Here is an 18,539-nt window from a genome sequence, read left to right as displayed (position 1 = left end):
TGAATCAGAATCTCCATGGGAGATGTGAGAATTTGTTTGTTAACAAGTGCCCAGGTAGTATATGATCAGGTGCCTTTGGATAACACTGCCTAACAGAATATGCATGAAAGTAGGATGTGACTCTGAGTGAGAGATGGGAAGTGTTTTAAGGACCTAATGAATTTTTTGAATTTAAAAGTTGTAAACAAAAAATACAATTCTAAGGCCCCCTGCCATCTGAATGGACCCCTTCTCTTGGCCAAAGGCATTCCAAAGTTAACCTGAAAAACCAGTTCAGGCCATGATGGGAAGGTGGGGGTCAGACATTCCTCCTTATACAGTCCTCCCTTTTAGAATTCAGGAAAAGCCAACTAACACTAACATCAAGACAGACCTTAAGTCTCGTAAGAAATGTTTACAATCTATTCTCTCTGAAGCTTAAGTGGAGGCTTCATCTGCATAATAAAACCTTGGTCTCCACAACTCCTTATCCTAACCCAGACATTCTTTTCTATTGATAATAACTCTTTCAACCAATTGCCAATCAGAAAATTTTTAAATCTACCTATGACCTGGAAGCCCCTGCTTTGAGTTGCCCATCCATCCAGATCAAATCAGTATTAACCTTACATGTATTGATTGATGTCTTGTGTCTCCCTAAAATGTATAGAAGCAAGCTATGCCCCGACCACCTTGAGCACTTGTCATCAGGACCTCTTGAGGCTGTGTCATGGGTGCATCCTTAACCTTGGGAAAATAAACTTTCTAGATTGATTGAGATCTGTCTCAGATACTTTTGGGTTCACAAAGTGGAGAGCGTCTTGTTAACTTATCAGAACATGCTTGGGGGCTTCTGGCCTTGCCTTTGACAATCTCAAACCTTGAGGAAGCAGAAAGTTTAATGCTCAGAAATGATTTATTGGCTGTCTGGTCATCCCTGCCATTTTTATTGGCTGTGACACTCATGACTCATTCTATTTTCATTAGTATAAGTTAATCATCCCCTTCCCCCACTCACCCCATATTTGTGAGCACCTTCAGAGACCTCCCTTCCCATTTCCCTCTCTTCCAGAGAGCAAAGCCTGTGGACCTGGGATACCAGGTTCCTCTTGCAAAGGTGGTTGCCCTTTCCCCTGGCCCACTTACAGCTTGCATCTATCTTTCTCTCTCCTATTTACTCAATATTTCTCCCTTCTGTATTTTTACTTGCATATTAAGGTGAAACAAGGAGCCCCTCTGAGCTTTCTTGATTATAGATGGAAATAATGACAACACCTGCTCCATGGGGTTATTGTAGAGAAAGCTTGTAACACAATGCCGAGAAAGCTTTTTAAAGGTGTTAGCGATTTCATTTAGTTCCCTTTCTCTATCAGTTTTGGCAATGAGTCTTTACATTAAGCATAGAGGAAAGAGGGAAGTCCTTGTGGTCAGACTGACCTGGTTTCAGTGTCTCCATCATGTGCTGTCTACAAGAACCTGGAGCAAATTATTTACCTTCCTAAGCCTTATTTCCTCATCCATAAGCCCTCTCAGGGCTATTAAAAGAGTTAGAGGTTCTCTGGGTAAAACGTGTAGCACATAGTATTTACACAATAACGGGTTCTTTTAATAAAAAATCCACATTGTCTGTTCCCTCTTCTAGAGTAAGGAAGATGAAGGTCTGAATTTGAATATGCCAATTCCAAAAAAAACTTTGGGTAATAGAACACCAGCCTGGCATCCTCTGGGCCAAGGAGAGGTTGAAATTTGGTGTTTATTTGGCTCTTACATGTGATTATTTTGGGAGGCTTTGGGGAAAGTGAGTGCCAAAAAGGCTAGAGAGTCTTTTTAAAAAATATATTTTAGTAGAGTTAAGACTAACAAGTGATTGAATTTCACGTTGTCTAAAAGCTTTCAAACTTGTTTTTGGCAATGGCAATGTGTAAGAACACCTCTCCTTTCTCTCTTCCTTCTCCATTTTCCTCTCCTCTCTTTCAGGTTTTGTTTTTGTTTTTTTTCCCCATTCTCCCCTTTTATTGTTCTCATCCTCCGAAATATGGCAGCTACTTTTGTTTATCTGGGTCACTGAGAAAATCACCAATTGGCCCATGATTACTTTGTAATTCAGCTCCATTCTTTTTCTTATATTAATGAAAATAATTATTGCTATTTTTGTTAATAATAATAATGGTAATTATCATTTATTGAGCGCCTTTCCTTTATCTGTGCTAGGCATATTTAGCAAATGTTAGCTCTGTTAGTCCTCATGACCATCCTTACAGCAGGTGGTGTCATTACCGCTTTGCAATTCAAGAACTGAAGCAGAATGCTTTAGTTATTAGCCACATTCTTGCTATTAAGTGGGTTACTGTCTACAATTTTGATGACATGAGAAATGGGAAGTCATACATTTGAATAGTATAATTTTTTTGTAGCCTGAAAAATATATGTATAAATTCTCCCTCTAAAGAGATTTGAGGTGGCTAATAATAATAATATAAGAAAAAGTGGTACAAAATAGAAAAAAATCAGAATAGAGTGAAAATAATGATAGGATAACTGAGCTGAAGCTAAGAACTTTAGAGAACCTTTAGAGAATTCATAATTACTAATAAATTTGTTTCCAAGCTTCCTAGTGGCCAAAGCAAAGACAGAGCTTGATCAAGATTAACTGAGTAGAACAGATAAAAACTTTACTGCTGTTCAAGGGAAGTAGAACTTTTTCTAACATTGGGGGTCTGAGAGAAATTAATCCTAGATGATCAAGGGTAGACATATAAATTATTTAAAAGTATGTCCTATTAAATTTAGTTACAATTTTGAATAAAATTTTAATTTTAAAATAGTTTTAGGATTATAGAAAACTTGTGAAGACATTATAGAATTCCCATATGCTTGATATCCAGTTTCTCCCATTAATATCTATATCATTATGATACATTTGTCGTAATTAGTGGACTGATATTGATATATTATCATTAATAAAATTCCATACTTTATTCCAATTTTTTTTAGTTTTTACCTAATGGCCTTTTTACCATATTACATTTAGTCACGACTTCTCAGGCTCTTCTTGGCTGTGATAGTTTCTGAGTCTTTCTTTCTTTTTGATACCTTTGATAGTTTTGAAGTGTATTGGTCATGTATATTGTAGGATGTCCCTCCATTGAAATTTGTCTGATGTTTTTCTCATGGTGAGACTTGGGTAGTTTGTTTTTGGGAGGAAGACCACAGAGATAAAATACCTTTCTCATCATATCAAGCGTACACACTCTTAGCACAACTTATCACTATTGATGTTCAACTTGATCACCTGGCTGAGATACTGTTTGTCAGGTTTCTCCACTATAAAGTTATCTTCCACCCCCACCATATTGTACTTTTTGGAAGGAAGTCACTATGTGCAGCCCACACATAAGGAGTGGGGAGTAGTTGTGCTTCATTTTCTTGAGACTGTAGTATCTACATATATTACTTTGAATTATTCTTTATTTGTCTTGTCTCAGTTCACCATTTTTATGGCTTTGAACTAAAATAAATTGTTTACAAGGCTTCTTATGTACAAATAAGAGACACTCTGTAAGTTTGGTTTACAGGTTAAATGTGACAATTTCTGAGACATTTCTGTGGCATATGTGAAAACAGGGTTGAATTGCTATAATCTTAGGCTTATTTTTTCTTATATTTCTTTGTATTAAATTTACATATTCTACTTATTCATTTTACTTTTCCTTTCCCCTCCATTATAATGTACAATTCTGTGTGGGTTGTTAGTAAATATTCTACCTTTTCCTTTAAAGAGATGAATTTATGGCTTTTAGAAACTGAAGTCCCTTTAAAATAATTATTATGTTTCTGATTTGTGTGGTTCTCTGTGTTTTGGATTTATAAAGGATATTATTGTATTGTTATTCATCTTGTGAGTTTTTACTAATCTGTCAGGAGGTGATTATGTTGGGTTGTTGATCGTTTTCTAAATATAATTCATAGTATCTCAAATACAGTACCATTATTTAGACTCTTATTCTACTGATTTTTCTTTTGTTAATAAATTGGAAATATGCTTTGTACAACTTATTTTTTTACTTAATATGTTGTATTTTTCATATTAATATCTAAAAATATTTTTGACATCTGTATAGTTTTCTATCCTATATCAATATTAATTTTGTCAAGGGTTTGGGCTTGACGTGGGATCTTATTTTAATTTGTATTTTTGATTATTGAATGCGATTAATTTTTCTTATATTTATCAACCACTTATGTATGTCGTTGTCAGTTACTAATTATGACAATTAGTATTACATATTTCAATGATATTTATGTCAATTGCTAATATTTGTATTGGAGTTCAGTGTTTTCTTTAATTTTGGTGAGAATTTTTAAAAAATTTTTTTGCAGTATAATTTCAGAAAAATTTAAACCTACAGAAAACTTGAGAGAAGGGCATATTGAACACCCTTATACCTTTTACCTACATTAATCAAATATTAACATTTTATTACTTTTGTGCTCTCTAGTGCACACCTTACCTACCTCTGACACATAGACATGTGATTATTTTGCTGAATCATTTGTAAATAAATTGCAGACCTCACAGTATTCTCCACCTGATCACCCAATAGTAACAACATTTTCCTTTATAACCACAACATCATTGTCACACTTAAGGCAATTAAAATTAATCCTCATATTCCCTTACAGGTATCCCTATTGTTAAGGATTCAGAGGGCCTCTCACTCTCTCTTGCCATTGGAGTTCTGACTGATAGAGACTACATTAAAAAATATTAGCTAAATGAGGAGTGAAAAGTTGTCTTATTATCTGAGAAAATACTCTTTAGCCTCTAGTGTATGGAACTTCTAATATACTAGACAGATAATACAGCTCAGAAGTGTGGTTAAACCCTGTCTGCATGTTAGGGCTATGTGTACATACATAGGAGTTGGGGCAAGAAAGAAGACCCGATTTGCCAACCCTATCTCAAGTCTAGCACCTTAGCAATATGAATCCAAACCTGCTTGCGTTTGATTACCACGTGGCAGTGCGAAGCCATGCTGGTCACACTTGGGCATAGGAAGTGAAAGTGTGAGCTCATTATTATCACCTTGTCTTTAACACAGTGACCCTTAAAATGTGGCTTAATGTATTCCAGTCTCTTAATGATTACATGAATTTCCCCTTCCCTCTTGGAGAAAATGGAGTAAGAGGATGGGGTGCAAAGTCAACCCTGTGTCCTCTGGTGCTTCTCTGAGTGGAGAGAGGAGGTCGGGTGGAAGTCTCATTCTCCCCAGAGAGTGGAGGCAGCAGCAGGAGAAGAAGGGAGAAACTTGCACATTAATACCTGCCTGTGACTACAGTCCACATCCCTTCCTTGGTACTTGGCCTCTTCATCTGCTGTCTCATTTGCATATCTAAGAGTTGATTTTTTTAGAAAACAGCTTCAGATATATATAGTATACATATTTACATATAATTCACATACTATACAATTCACTAATTTAAAGTATACTATTCAATGATTTTTGGAGATTACATTACTTATTTTTATTAATTTTAATAATACATATAGCATAAAATTTGCCATTTTAATTATTTTCAGGTATATAATTCAGTGTCGTGAATTACATTCCCCATGGTGTGCAGTCATTACCGCTATCTATTTCTAAAACTTACTTATCACCCCAGACAGAAACTGCTACCCATTAAATAATAACTCCCCATTTCCCCCTTTACCTATCCACTCTTTTTTTTGAGACAGGGTCTTGCTCTGTCACCCAGACTGGAGTGCAGTGGCATGATCTTGGCTCACTGCAGCCTCCGCCTCCAGGGTTCAAGCGATCTTCCACTGCAGCCTCCAGAGTAGCTGGGACTACAGGTGTGCGCCACCACGCCTGACTAATTTTTGTATTTTTAGTAGAGACAGGGCTTCACCATATTGGTCAGGTGGGTCTTGAACTCCTGACCTCATGAACCGCCCATGGCTGAGTGAGCAGATAAAAACTTTACTATTTTTATCCCTCCCTCTCCCCTCTTAACCTCTAATCTACTTTATGTCTGCTATGAATTTGCCTATTCCAGATACCCCATCTAAGTAGATTTATATAGTATTTATGCTTTTGCATCTGGCATATTTCACTTAACATAATGTTTTCAAGGTGTGTCTATGCTGGAGCATGTGTCAACCTTTCTTTTTTGTGACTGAAGAATTACATCCCATTGTGTGCATATTCTACATTTTGCTTGTCAATTCATCTGTTGATGGACCTGTTGGTGGACATTTGCATCATTTCTACCTTTTGACTATTGTTAATGATGCTGTGGCGAACATGGGTATATAAGTATCTTTGGGTGTCTGCTTTTAGTTCTTTTCGTTGTATATCTAAGGAGTGAAATTGCGGTTTCCATAGGGTCATTTTAAGTTTAGCTTGGTGAGGAACCACCAGATGTTTCCACCATGGCTGCATCACTTTACATTCCCACCAGAAATATATGAAAGTTCTAATTCCTCCATATCCTCCCCAGCTCTTGTTTCCCTCTTCTTTAAAAAAATTATACCCATTGTAGTAGATAGAAAGTAGTCTCTTATTGTGGTTTAAGAATTCATTTTTTTAAATACTATAAATCTGTGGAATGAAAGTAAAATTGATTGAATTTGTATCATCCTAGAAGTAACTTTTTTTGGCAAGGATTCCCCAGGGAATGTCATAACATTAAAAATTAAAGGTGTCTGAGAGTGAGAGGGAGAAGCACAGTTACCTCTGATATGCTTGATGCTAAAGCTCCTTGATTTGCACGGTTTTATGGTTGTGTTGAAGGATGATTTCTCAGAACAGTGGTATTTAAAGCAGCTCTTCTAAATTCTAGGAAGGATTCAGTCATCCTGTCTCACCACTTTATTTTTTTAGCATGTTTGATAGTGCTGAGAAATAACCAGTAAATATTAGATATTCTTTACTGTTGTTTTTGAGAAAGAAGAGTGTTTTCACTCTCTACAGAAGAAATATCCTTCTCTCTTCACTAATGATAGTAGAAATAATAGAAATTTCAAAATAACAGTTACTTAAATACATAAGGGCTCATTCTTTTCTGTAAATAAATATAGATATATGAAGTCTTGGGCTACTGTGATGTCCCCATAAAGTCATCAAAGACACTAACTTTTTTGACATTTTTTAGCCCTGAGTTCTATTTTCAGGATCACTTCATGGTCCAAGATGGCGGTTGAAGTTTCCATTATCAAGTCCACAGTCCATGTAGCAGGAAGAAGGAAGTGGGAGTGGTGCATACAAAGGTTGTGCCTCACATTGGAGTAAGCCTTCTTTAAACAGCCTTCTTAGAAGACCTACGTCATACTTTGTGCTTGTATATTATTGACCAGCAGCTAGATTTATAATCAAACCGAGGTGAAAGGGAATCTGGGGAGTGTAGGCTTTTATCTGGGTGTCTTCCTATCCAAATATTGGGGTTTTCTTACTAAATAAAAAGGGAGAATTGATATGGGGTGGGTAAAAAGACAGTCAAAGTTGTAATTTCTCAGTAAATTACGTTGACTAGTATCACAGACACAAATTTATAGTCCAATGACAGTCACAGGGAGAAGGGGGGAAGGTGGTGATCATGAGGGAGGTGGTATATAATCTGAGCAATGTAACTCACAATTTTCATCATTCATTCATTCATTCATTCATTCGTTCACTTATTCCTTACATATATATTAGTAAAACATCTGTGAGGCATTCTCTCCCTAATCCAGTAATTGATAGGTACACATTTATTTGAATATTCAAAACCATATAAGAGCCAAATAATCCTTAGTTCAAAGTTTTGCTCTGCCACTTTTAAGATAAATCCAAACTCAGTTAAATAGCTTGTGGATGGGGTGAGGAAGAGGGACCATTTAGAAACCGAGTAAACCTGTGGTTTGATGACCTTTTTCTCCACCTCCTCCCTGGTTTGGGGATTTGATTTAGGCTCCCTGTGGAGAGTGTCACCAAATTAGGCGTCTCAGAGACATTGTGGGTGTGAAGAAATGGGTAGGTGCCCAGGAGACTTCAGGCCAGCCCAGCCTCAGTTCAGAGGCTTAAAGTCCAAGGAGGGCGAGAGAGGATGAAACATGCTGGGTTAGTGGAGCTGGAGGCAGTGGGGGAGTAGGAGGGAGTAGGAGGCGTTAACATCATGAGAAGCATGAGTTAAGGCACAGGTTCTCAGGGACTGTGCCCTGCACTTGTACTCACTTGCCACATCACTGACTGTCCCTCTCTCTGCTACACTGAGGCAAAGTCTGAGGAAGGTTGAGCTTGCTTCTTTCTGTTTTCATTAGTAAAGCAAATCTGGATAGAAAAGGGTGAGAAGCCCCATCTCTGTCCTTTGGGGGAAAGGGTAAAACTGTGTGACCTCGACGATTATGATGCGCACCCCTCACTGAGAACCACTAGTCTGAATCTGTTCCACTTCTATAAAGCTTTTTCCCCAGTTCTCTGCTGTGTACATCTAGACATGGATTTTATGTGGCTGAAAGATGATCTCTAGCATGACTGTCATTTTCCAACTGAGCAGCAATATAGCTTTTCCTTTACTGAACAATTTTCTCTGAGACCTTGAATCACTTTTGGAATTTAATTTCATTTGCTCTTTCAACATGATAAAGTAGAACTCTCTCTGAATTTGATTCCTCACTTACAAATAAATATGATACTATATTCTCTGTTGAAAATGTTTTGGAACTGTGAAGATTAGCTAGAGAGTTAGATCTCATTTTTCAGGGAACAGAACTGAAACTCAGAAGGGTCTCATTCTGAGGGTGAAGTCAGTTTGTGGAATAAGAGTTAAATTTTAAGGGGTACTTTCCTGGATCATGCCTTGCTCAGGGGTCCTTTTCCTGACCGAAGAAGGCCTCCCTCAGGATACACTGGGCATTTCAGTCTTTGTGAACTCTTAAATTCATTTCTTACCCAGGGTGGCTAACTCTGTCAGTGGACTATTTTGTGAACTTCATACTTTTGGAATATGTTATACTTATGTGATTCTTGGTAGCCTGAAGAACCTTGGTAGAGGTTCAGATCAGTGAATCTGGTTAAAGGTATCAGTATTCAGTCTTGGAATTCATGGCACTAGAGCTCTGAAGGCTTGGCAGTTTTCAGGACCTACATCACAAGATACAGAAGTGGTGTGGCTTGGAGCTCGAAAGACTCGTGTCTGGTCCAACCAGGTAACTCGGGGGCCCCTGGCACCCATATCAGACTTTTCTTATCTGCAAAATGTGCTCCTTGGATTAGCTGATTCATTTAGTACTTCCCAGGCCCAAAGTTCTGAGTCTGTAAGATGTAGTGGGGTTGACCAACATCTCCTTTTGGATTTTCCTTTAAAACTCATTCCTTTAAAAGGAGATTGCTAAAGTCAAACCTTAGAATCTAACCCCTTGGGCTATAATTTAATGTTAAAATGCTGTACCCTTTCCTTTCCTCCTTTTTCTCCTTTACTACTTCTATTTTGTTTCTTTTTTGAAAATATACATTCTTTTAAAATTTTTCTTCACTTTTCTTTCTTCTTCTCCGTAAATTATCAAGGGCCTTTGAAGAGAATTCTTAAATGTTATTAAGAAATTGCAGTCGGGGAGCCCTTTGTTCCCAGATCATTTAGAAGATTGCTTTTCCTTTTGTTAAATACAAAAAATTGTCAACCTGTATTGTTAAAATGTGCCAAAAACTGCATTCACCAATACAAAATGTCAGCTCTCATTATTGCCCAGATATTATTCTTTTCAAAAGCGGAGCACTCTTGCCAGGCTTTCTAAACAATCTTCAGCTCATTCATCTTCCTGGTTTTGTTACATTTTGAACCATTCTGGGTCTATATAAGGTGGCAGCCTGTCTTTTAAAAATTAATGGGTTCCAAATGCCATTCAAACCTATTTCCGCCCTTAACCTCCTCCTCTCCTCCCCAACCCTGCCTGTTAGGAGTCTTATGTTCTGTATAAATATTGAGCTTGAGATAGTTTCTAAAGAGGTGTTTGGACCTTTAATTAACATTGACAGCCCGTCTGCTTAGGATTTTGCTCTACTGTCTCCATGGAAAAGTCAGGTAGGTCAGTATGGGGGAGGAGGGACCTCTGCAGTGGATGTGTTCCTGGCGGCTGGCCCTAGAGACACTGCACTCTGAGCCAACCATGAAGTCATTTTGAATTTAAGGAGTCTTGCTAATCCAAGGCAATGTGTCTTAATTTGACAAAGTAAAGGCTGTCCGATAAGCAACCCTAACTATAAGTTCTGTGAAACGGGGGGTGTTTGTAAGTTTAGATTGTGCTAGAGAAATGTGGTGATGTGGAAGAACGGGCTCATTTTCTCCTGTTTACTCCCTTTCCCACCCCATCCCCCTCCTCTCTCCCTTCTCTCTTACTTACTTTGGCCCAAATCAGCCCTGCAGTCTGGCCTCTGCAGTGGCTTGATGTGAAATTTGAGAAACATATGTAGTTTTCTATTTCAGGAAAATGATCTCAGGGATTGAATGTGTTTTTTTGTTGGCTGTTAAGCTCTGATCTTGCCCAGTGTGGTTTTTTGATGATGGGAAAGAGGCTTCGAAGTGCTTTTTATCAGAATTTCATGTAATAAAACTTAAGGTTTGGTTTCTTTATTTTGGCCCCCAACCCCCTGCCAGGCTCAGGACACAATGTCGTCTATTCTGTCAGAAGTGGGAAGAAGTACACATTGTTCATATTACAATCACTTCTTTGCTGCTTGCACACACATATATAAGAATGGTCGCTGTGTCTGTCCTTCACAAAAGCTATTTTAAATGTAGTTCAGTGGAGGACCAAAGGTCTGCGTAGTGTCTCTTACAAAGGAAAAGGGATCCGTTGGGGGAAAAGTCTGCCTTTGTTTTGCCTTGGAAGGGCCAGTATTTTTCTTTGTTCTAGAGGTGAGTGCCAAGAATGGGTCTAGTGCCCTATCAAGCAAACTTCATTAATCCAGCCCTGCAAAGGGTACACTGATCAGCTCCACTGCCACCTGTCAAGAGGAGGGCTGGGAGAGTTAGGCAAGTGGGCCAGGGCAAGGCTGGTATAGGGAGTGGCTGAGAGTTGGGAGACTGGAGATGGACTCATGGTGGACTTTTCTGTTAGCTTCCTCGTGAGCTGCATGCCTGTTGCCTCTGAAGGTCCACATCAGAGTAAGGTATGGCTCCAGCCCTCAAGGAGCATCTCGGGTAGTGGTGGAAAAAGGTTCCATGAGCTGTGAGTGTCTGTTACACGTGAGCCTCTTGAAGACAGTAGCATGTCTCTTCATCATTTTTGTCTCCAGGGAATACTTGCTCAATTAATAAGAGAATGATGTGCTATGATGGAGGTCTCCACAGGATATGCAAGGATGCAGAGAAAGTATCTACCTACCCCAGACTTGGGATGGGGTGAGAGGAAAGAAGGAGAAAGCACAGGAAAGGCATATCCAGAAGGAAGAGAGCTCATATTTCTGGGCATTATGCATGTTGTCCTATTTGATCCTTACAGTGTTTCCTTTTTACAGAGGAGTAGACTGAGACCCACAGAGGTCAAAGAACGCATTCAAGTTCACACAGTTACTGAGGAGCTGAGAGGCTGGATCTGGACCTAGGTGTGCATGACTCCAAGGTCACTTGCTGTGGCCCATGTTTTTAGCAGAGGAGAAAGGATGAAAACCCTAGTTCTTCTCACACTACACTCATCTCTGCCCCCTTTTTTTTTCCCACAGTGAACTGACCAGTTTCCTTTAACTTTAACATCTGGTCTTTATCAAAATGTTTTGGAAAAGTTTGAGAGATTGTCAGGCAAGGGAGAGGCAGAGATGGGCATCTCATGAAGTGAATGCAGCAGTGTCTAGGCTTCAGGGCCCTTCACTTGCACAGGGAGTTGTAGAATGTTCCAGGTGGGGAGGGGTTGCAATCAGAAAGCATTTCTGTATAAACATTTCTGATCTCAGATAAAAGGGACCTACATCCTCAAAGCTCAAGGTATTTGTTTTTAAACTTTTTTCTTACTGTAAATAAATATTCACTCTTGTACTTAATCTCATATTCATAATCGTATTCCTTTTCTTAAAGAGGCTTTACATAACAGCTTCAGGCCCTACAGAATCTGAGAGCATCCTTCATGGAGGAAGGATAGGAGACTCGAGGGTGAGCGGTTGAACTTTGGCTTTGGTGTAAAATGCCTACCCTGGGACTTATTGTATGACCTTGAGCAAGTTACATACCATTTCTGCACTTCATTGTCTTATTTATATTTCATGGGCTTGTTGTGGGATTGAATGAGTTCGTGTGTATAAAGCTTATAGTACAACCTGCTAAGGACTCAACATTAGCTCTTCCTGCTGCTGTTTTTATTATTTGTTACTGGCATATAAGATCCAGGCAAATGGAGCTAAATACCATTGTCTACCATTAAAACATTCACCCTCTGGAGGGCATAGTGCAAGGGTAACTTTAGATTTGCATTGAAAAACCCATGGACCATCACTTTACATATTTATTTCCTTACCATCTTCAACCCCTATCCAGACAGCTCCAAATGCATATTATTGAGAAAACTGATGATATTTTCGCAGCATTGAGACTAAGCTTATCTCCTGCTGGTCCTTATCACTCAGCAACCTTTCAGCCACATCAGACATTTCCCCAATCTCTGGGCAAGCCAGGCCTTTTCATGTCTTCTTGACTTTGCACATACCGTTTCCTCCCTGCAGAGTATCATTCACCCTTTTTTCTGCTTGGCAACTGCTATTCACCCTTCGACACCCAACTTAAATGTGATATTATTTGTGAAGCTGTTCAGACTCCTTTGGGCAGTTACACACTCCTGTTTCATTTTTCCTGTAGTTCTTCAAGAACTTCTCTCATTGCACTGTAATTATTTCTTGACATACATTTTTCTTCTAACAGTCTAGGAAGTCTTTGGATGAAGATGCTACAGTCTATTCACCTTTATATCCCTGGTGCAGAGTGCATGACACGTGTTAGGTGTTGAGAAATCTGAGAAATTGATTGGAAAGAGTTATTTTTTTATACCGTTATATTTTAAAAGTCACAATAGTTTGTTCCAGAAAAGTTATATTTTTCCCTTGGTATACATTCTAATTTAAAAGGTGTTTTTAATGCCTGATTGATCTTCAATCTGTAAGGACTCTGTAGCAGTTTCTTTGTTTCCCTGCATTCAGCCTTCTGATTTAAGCAGATAATGCTTGGAAACACCTGTTTAAGTTGTATCTTCTTTGCTAGTTGTAACTTCATGAGTGCAGGGACCATATAGTTCTGTTAGCGGCTCTATCCCCAAGTCCTAATACAGCAGTTGGCAGTTCTAGAGGTAGAAGAAATTATAATAATAATAATAATAGTGCTTGTATTTTATACTTAACAGAGCACTTAACATGTGCTGGCCACTATTGTGAGTATTTTAGATATATATTAACCCCCTCAGTCCTCCCAATATCCTTATGTTATATCTATTATAATTATCATTTATTTTCTACAGATAAAGAGACAGTCTCAAAGAGGCTAAGGAACTTGCCCGTGGTCACACAATGGTTGGCAGAGTTGGGATTTTAACCTGGGCAGTCTGGCTCCAGAATTCAGGCTGTTTACCATAATGGTTCACTGCCTCTGATTAGTACTAATTAGCTTAGTACTTGTTTGTTAACTAATTATTAAAGGAATCCAGCAGAGACCTATTTCTCTAATGTAAAGAGTTCACTTATTAGGCCAATAATCTCCCTAAGCCGGTTGTTCTGGAAGTATGGCCTTCAGATGAGCAGCATGAGCAGCATCACTTGGAAATACATTGGAAATGCAAATCCTGTGGCCTCACTCTCACCCTACTGAATCTGAAACTCTTGGGAGTGGTACCAAATTATTTGTGCTTTAAAAAACCCTCCAGAAGAATCTGATGGATGCTAAAGTTTGAGAACCACTGACCAAGAATCAGCCATTTTCTCTGAAATTTTACCCCTGATTTTTGCTTTTCTTAAGAAGTGATAATTTTGGGTCTCACTTTTGCAGACCCCTGATTTTTCTGACATTAATGTGGGGACTAAGCTCTAGCCTCAGTGAATGTTTTTGCCAAGATTTCTGAGAAATTTTGAAGGTTTCAGGTGTGTCTGTAGCTTGACAGTGTTTCTTTTGATTTTTTTTTCCCCCTGATAGCTTTTAGGATCAGGAAATTTAAAAAATATAGTACCTCCTCCATTCAGCCCTGCTGTCTCAGACTCCCCTAACTGATGAATGAAGAAGGAGCCCAAAGATGCAGGGGTAGCAGAAAGGGGAGGTAGCAGAATCAGTGAGTGGGGAATCAAAGTTTGATGTTATCACACTTCCTAGAAATGGCCTCAGGTCCTTTGGACTATTGGTTTACAAATGGTAGAAAAAAAGGACACTGGACTTCAAACTGGACTTGGAATCCCAGTTCAGTCTCTCTACCTATGTGATTCTAGGAAAGTAATTTTTCTGAGCAACAGTTCCCTCATCTTTAAAATGGGGATAATATTACTAACATTTTAATGATGTGAGAATTTATGGAGGTGCATGATGAGCACTCAATTCATGCTAGTTATATCTGTACTGAAGGAAGCTGTAAGAGAGAGAGTTAGTCACTAGCATATTTACCAGCGAGTGTTCTTAAGAAATGGATTATAGATTTTGCAGAGCAACAAGGAATCCACAGTACTCCAGAATGGCTGGTATTCCAAGGATTGAAATTCTGAGAGGTTCAGTTGTAGGGAAAACTAGGCACCAGTTTGAATGCATTATGTCTTAAATCTGCTTTTTTTTTATAAAAGGTATCTAAAAGTGATTTAACAATGTCAGGATTTAGACTTAAGGTTTTTTTTCTGTTAAAGAGGCCATTGCTGAAAGTCAAGACCCAAGGACTGTACAAATATTGATGCAACTGTCAGAGATACATGGTATTTGACCTTCTATTAATAAAGACAAATTATTGCATTTCTGTGATATTTGAGTCTGCAGGAACTTCCCTTAATTCCACTTGTATTCCATTCCACGGCTACCAGCACTGCTGGGACAAGGGACGTGGCATTGTGTTTCTGATTTACGAGGTGGAATATTAGTCTGATTTACTAAACTGAAAGTCAGTGCAGGTTCAGATAACAAACAACACAGTGAAACTTCCTGAATGACAGCCACAGAAACAACTCATGTATTTGGTGGTATCACAACAAGTTTGGCTAGATTTATCCACAGACTAGAATACAAACCATGGAGGAAAGAAAGCAGATAAGCACAAGTAAACAGAGGGCAAGGCAGATACTAGTGGACTATACTGGTCATAGGAGGACTTTGTGGAAGGTTTTCTTGCGGACATCTGCAGGGCTTAGGCGGTGAAGTGTTCGTTATGACTATTTGCCAGCACCATCTCACTTTACAGGTGGGTGGTTCCTTTTCACCAAGATTTTAATGGCGGGTTGTGCCCCATAAAAGGGCAGGGCAGTATACCCTGTATTAGTTTTAAAAAGGTCCCAGCCTACACAGGGCAGCATTTTTATTTTTTACCCTTGCCTTTGCTCATTCACAGAGAGTACTTCGGAATCAGCTCATCTAAGCCTCAGACTTCAAAGGGAGCTCATTCCTATTTGACAATAGTCGTATCCATTTTGCCAATCTTTGACCTTTGAAATGACATATTCTCAGTCAGGTCTGACCTGTCAACTGTCTGTAAAAACCCATCCAGATCAAGAACTTGCTATTTTCAAGAGCACATCTAAAGAATGGGGGCCCTTCTAATTTTGTTTCTCCAGGACTTGTTTTGGGAGAAGCCAGCTGCTGCTTCTGGTCTTAATGAGATGGGATTGTAGATGGGTTGAGTCTATGAGGCCTCAACTTACATGATGACCCTGTGTCCTTTTATTATAGGTGCCACATGTTTTAGCCACTCATGGCAGCATTTTTCTCCAGCTACAGTCAATTTTGTCTAATTGTTGATCATTTTACTGGAAAAGGTTTTTTTTTTTCTTTTTCTTTTTTTTTTTTTTTTTTTTGAGACAGGGTTTCACTCTGTCACTTAGGCTGGAGTGCAGTGGCACAATCTCAGTGCACTGCCACCTCCACCTCCCAGGCTCAAGCGATTCTCCTGCCTCAGTCTCCTGAGTAGCTGGGACTACAGGTGCATGCCACCATGTCTGGCTAATTTTTGTATTTTTAGTAGAGATGGTGTTTCACCATATTGGCCAGGCTGGTCTTGAACTCTTAATCTCAAATGATCCACTCGCCTCAGCCTTCCAAACTTTTGGTATTACAGGCATGAGCCACCATGCCTGGGTTGTAAAAGTATTTTTAAAAAGTGTTTACAGAGGCCATTTGCTATGGGAAAATGGGATATGTTGACCTCCCTGCTTACATCCATTTGTGGGCTTTTGGTTGTGAGCATCAGTTCATATGCAGTTTTTGGGACCACTCTTGGGTATAGTTTAAATAATTCAGATGTCAAAATTTTTCAGAATGAAAAAGAAAATCTAGAGAGAAGTCCAATTTAATTATACTAGAACCTGATTTGCTGATTAAATTGTAAAATTCCTAATTATGACTTGGTCATGTCTTTGCAAAATAGGAATAATAATATTAACTTCTATTTATATAGTGCCTGTCTTCTCAAAGAACTCAAAGCAGTGTCCTTTTCTGTATCCCTGCTATTCCCAAAACATGTTTGTGGTGATGTATGTGGCTTCAAAATATGGATGTATCATTATGAAAGATAAATGCATGTGGTGATGGTATTTATTAGAATCATATGTTATTGGAAGTACCTAACATTGGGTGTAAAGGAAGCTTGGTCAAGCTTCCAATAGAGATTTACAGTTGCGCCTCTTTGTATCTCAGTTTCTTCATCTATATAGTGGGGATAATAGTTCGTATTTTATAGAGTTATTGTGATGATTGATTGTGTTAATACATGTAAAGCATTGACACAGTAATGCTGGGATAGTCCTCAGTAAATGCTATTGTTTGCATCGGTTTTACAATCAGTCTAATACATATGAGTTTAAACCCCCCTTTGTCCCTGGCTTGTTGTGTCATCTTGGGCAATAACAGTAACAATCAACACAGATGCTCTTTATTGAATAATAGCTTATATGTCAGGCATTATATTAGGCCCAGGATATAATTATTTATCACTTATTCCTTTAACTTTCTTAAATAGGTATGATTATACTCATTTTATAGATGAGTTAGGTAAGGTTTAGAGAAGTTAAGAAACTTTCCCATAGTAACAGAGTTAGATTACTGGCAAAGTGGATTCTCTGAATTCTTGTTTTTGTACCTACTTAGGTTCCCCTGAACCACAGTTTTATCATTTATAATAGGGATGACAATAGCTCTTTGTAAGGATTAAATATTGTACATAAAGTACCTAGCACTTACTGTGCATTCTTGACATGATATACAATGATATTATTATCCTCTCCAATTAGAACTTTCTATATAATAGAATTTTTTTCTTTGTGTTCCTTATGCCATGCATATATCTTTAGAGATTAAAAGACAGTTCTTAAGAATGGATTCTTGCATTTCTAAGAACTTCAGAATCACACTTGTGATCTGGTGCAGTGTATATACACTCAGATATTGATGTGTGTATGTGTACTTTCCATTCTGTTGAGTCTAGAAGTGTATAGATGCTCAATCTGTTTGCTTTGTAAGGAACATCAAAAATGTTCAAAATCGTGGATGGACTTGAACATGAAAACGCCTTGGCCTCAGAGTTTTGCTTTTCTGTTTGTTCTCAAAGTTGTTGAGGAAACTGACTTAGTTCAAGCTAAGTGTTTAGAAACCAAGTGTGTTTTGGATGGTAAGGTGGAGTCAACATTTTATATATATTAATACATTGTTGATACCAGAAACAGCAACAATCCCTTAGACTGGTGTGTGCAGATGTAATAAATTTCATGATGTTTCAGCCTATATTTTCTGCCTTAATAAGTGAGAGCACTGCAGAATTGGGCTGCAGGCCACTGTCGCATTTCTCCTTTTGTGGTCAGATCTTCCATGTGAACGATAAACACCCACTCCTTTCATTTATTCACCCATTCACTCTTTAACCTCCTGCAATATAAGCTGCATGCTTACCTCCTACCTTAAAGAACACCAGTGATTTCTTATTGTGACTTATGTCATAAATATATATTCTAGACATGACTTCTCACCTGAATATCAGTGCCACATCCTTCATAGCCTCAAAGCTTTAAGGAAATATCCTCTTATGGCATACTTTAAAATCTGTAATTTTAAAGTAAGCACAAAGTATGTTTTGAAAGCTTCATTTTTTTCTCTAAGAATTCTGTTTTTTTTTAAATTCTATGTTTTTTGTTAAGTTTATATCAGGATGATTTATCATAGTGTTCTTGTAACATAATTTTGGAGTTTTCCTTGTGCAATGTGGAAATAGTGAGGTTGACATTCTGCTTTTAACTCATCTTTATAAACTATGAGGAATTCCCAAATAGAATGTTTTCTTGAAAGACTCTTGACATAAGTAGAACTAAATCAAATATGTTATATAATTATTTTTATTTTTTGAGACAGAATCTTGCTCTGTCACCCAGGCTCAA

General features: G+C 38.2%; 1 protein-coding gene across 23 annotated transcripts in view; it reads left to right on the top strand.

The window, feature by feature from the left end:
• FGGY (FGGY carbohydrate kinase domain containing) overlaps positions 1 to 18,539 on the top strand; it is a 452,310-nt gene that overhangs the window by 83,903 nt on the left and 349,868 nt on the right. For 2 of the 23 annotated variants that reach the window (XM_065521737.2, XM_045370110.3), the window contains exon 1: positions 9,916 to 10,041. The exons of 19 other annotated variants lie outside the window; for them this stretch is intronic. In XM_065521737.2, coding sequence (XP_065377809.1) covers positions 10,029 to 10,041 — 13 coding nt within the window. In that variant the 5' untranslated portion in view covers positions 9,916 to 10,028. Of the gene's footprint in view, positions 1 to 9,105; positions 9,170 to 9,915; positions 10,042 to 11,022; positions 11,130 to 18,539 lie in introns of those variants that run through there. 2 more of the 23 variants (XM_065521730.2, XM_065521736.2) reach the window with 2 other exon arrangements.

The sequence above is a fragment of the Macaca fascicularis genome, chromosome 1 (assembly GCF_037993035.2).
Source record: "Macaca fascicularis isolate 582-1 chromosome 1, T2T-MFA8v1.1".
Taxonomy (NCBI): Eukaryota; Metazoa; Chordata; class Mammalia; order Primates; family Cercopithecidae; genus Macaca; species Macaca fascicularis.
Note: the sequence above shows the minus strand (reverse complement) of the source record. Positions and strands in the feature narration are given on the sequence as shown.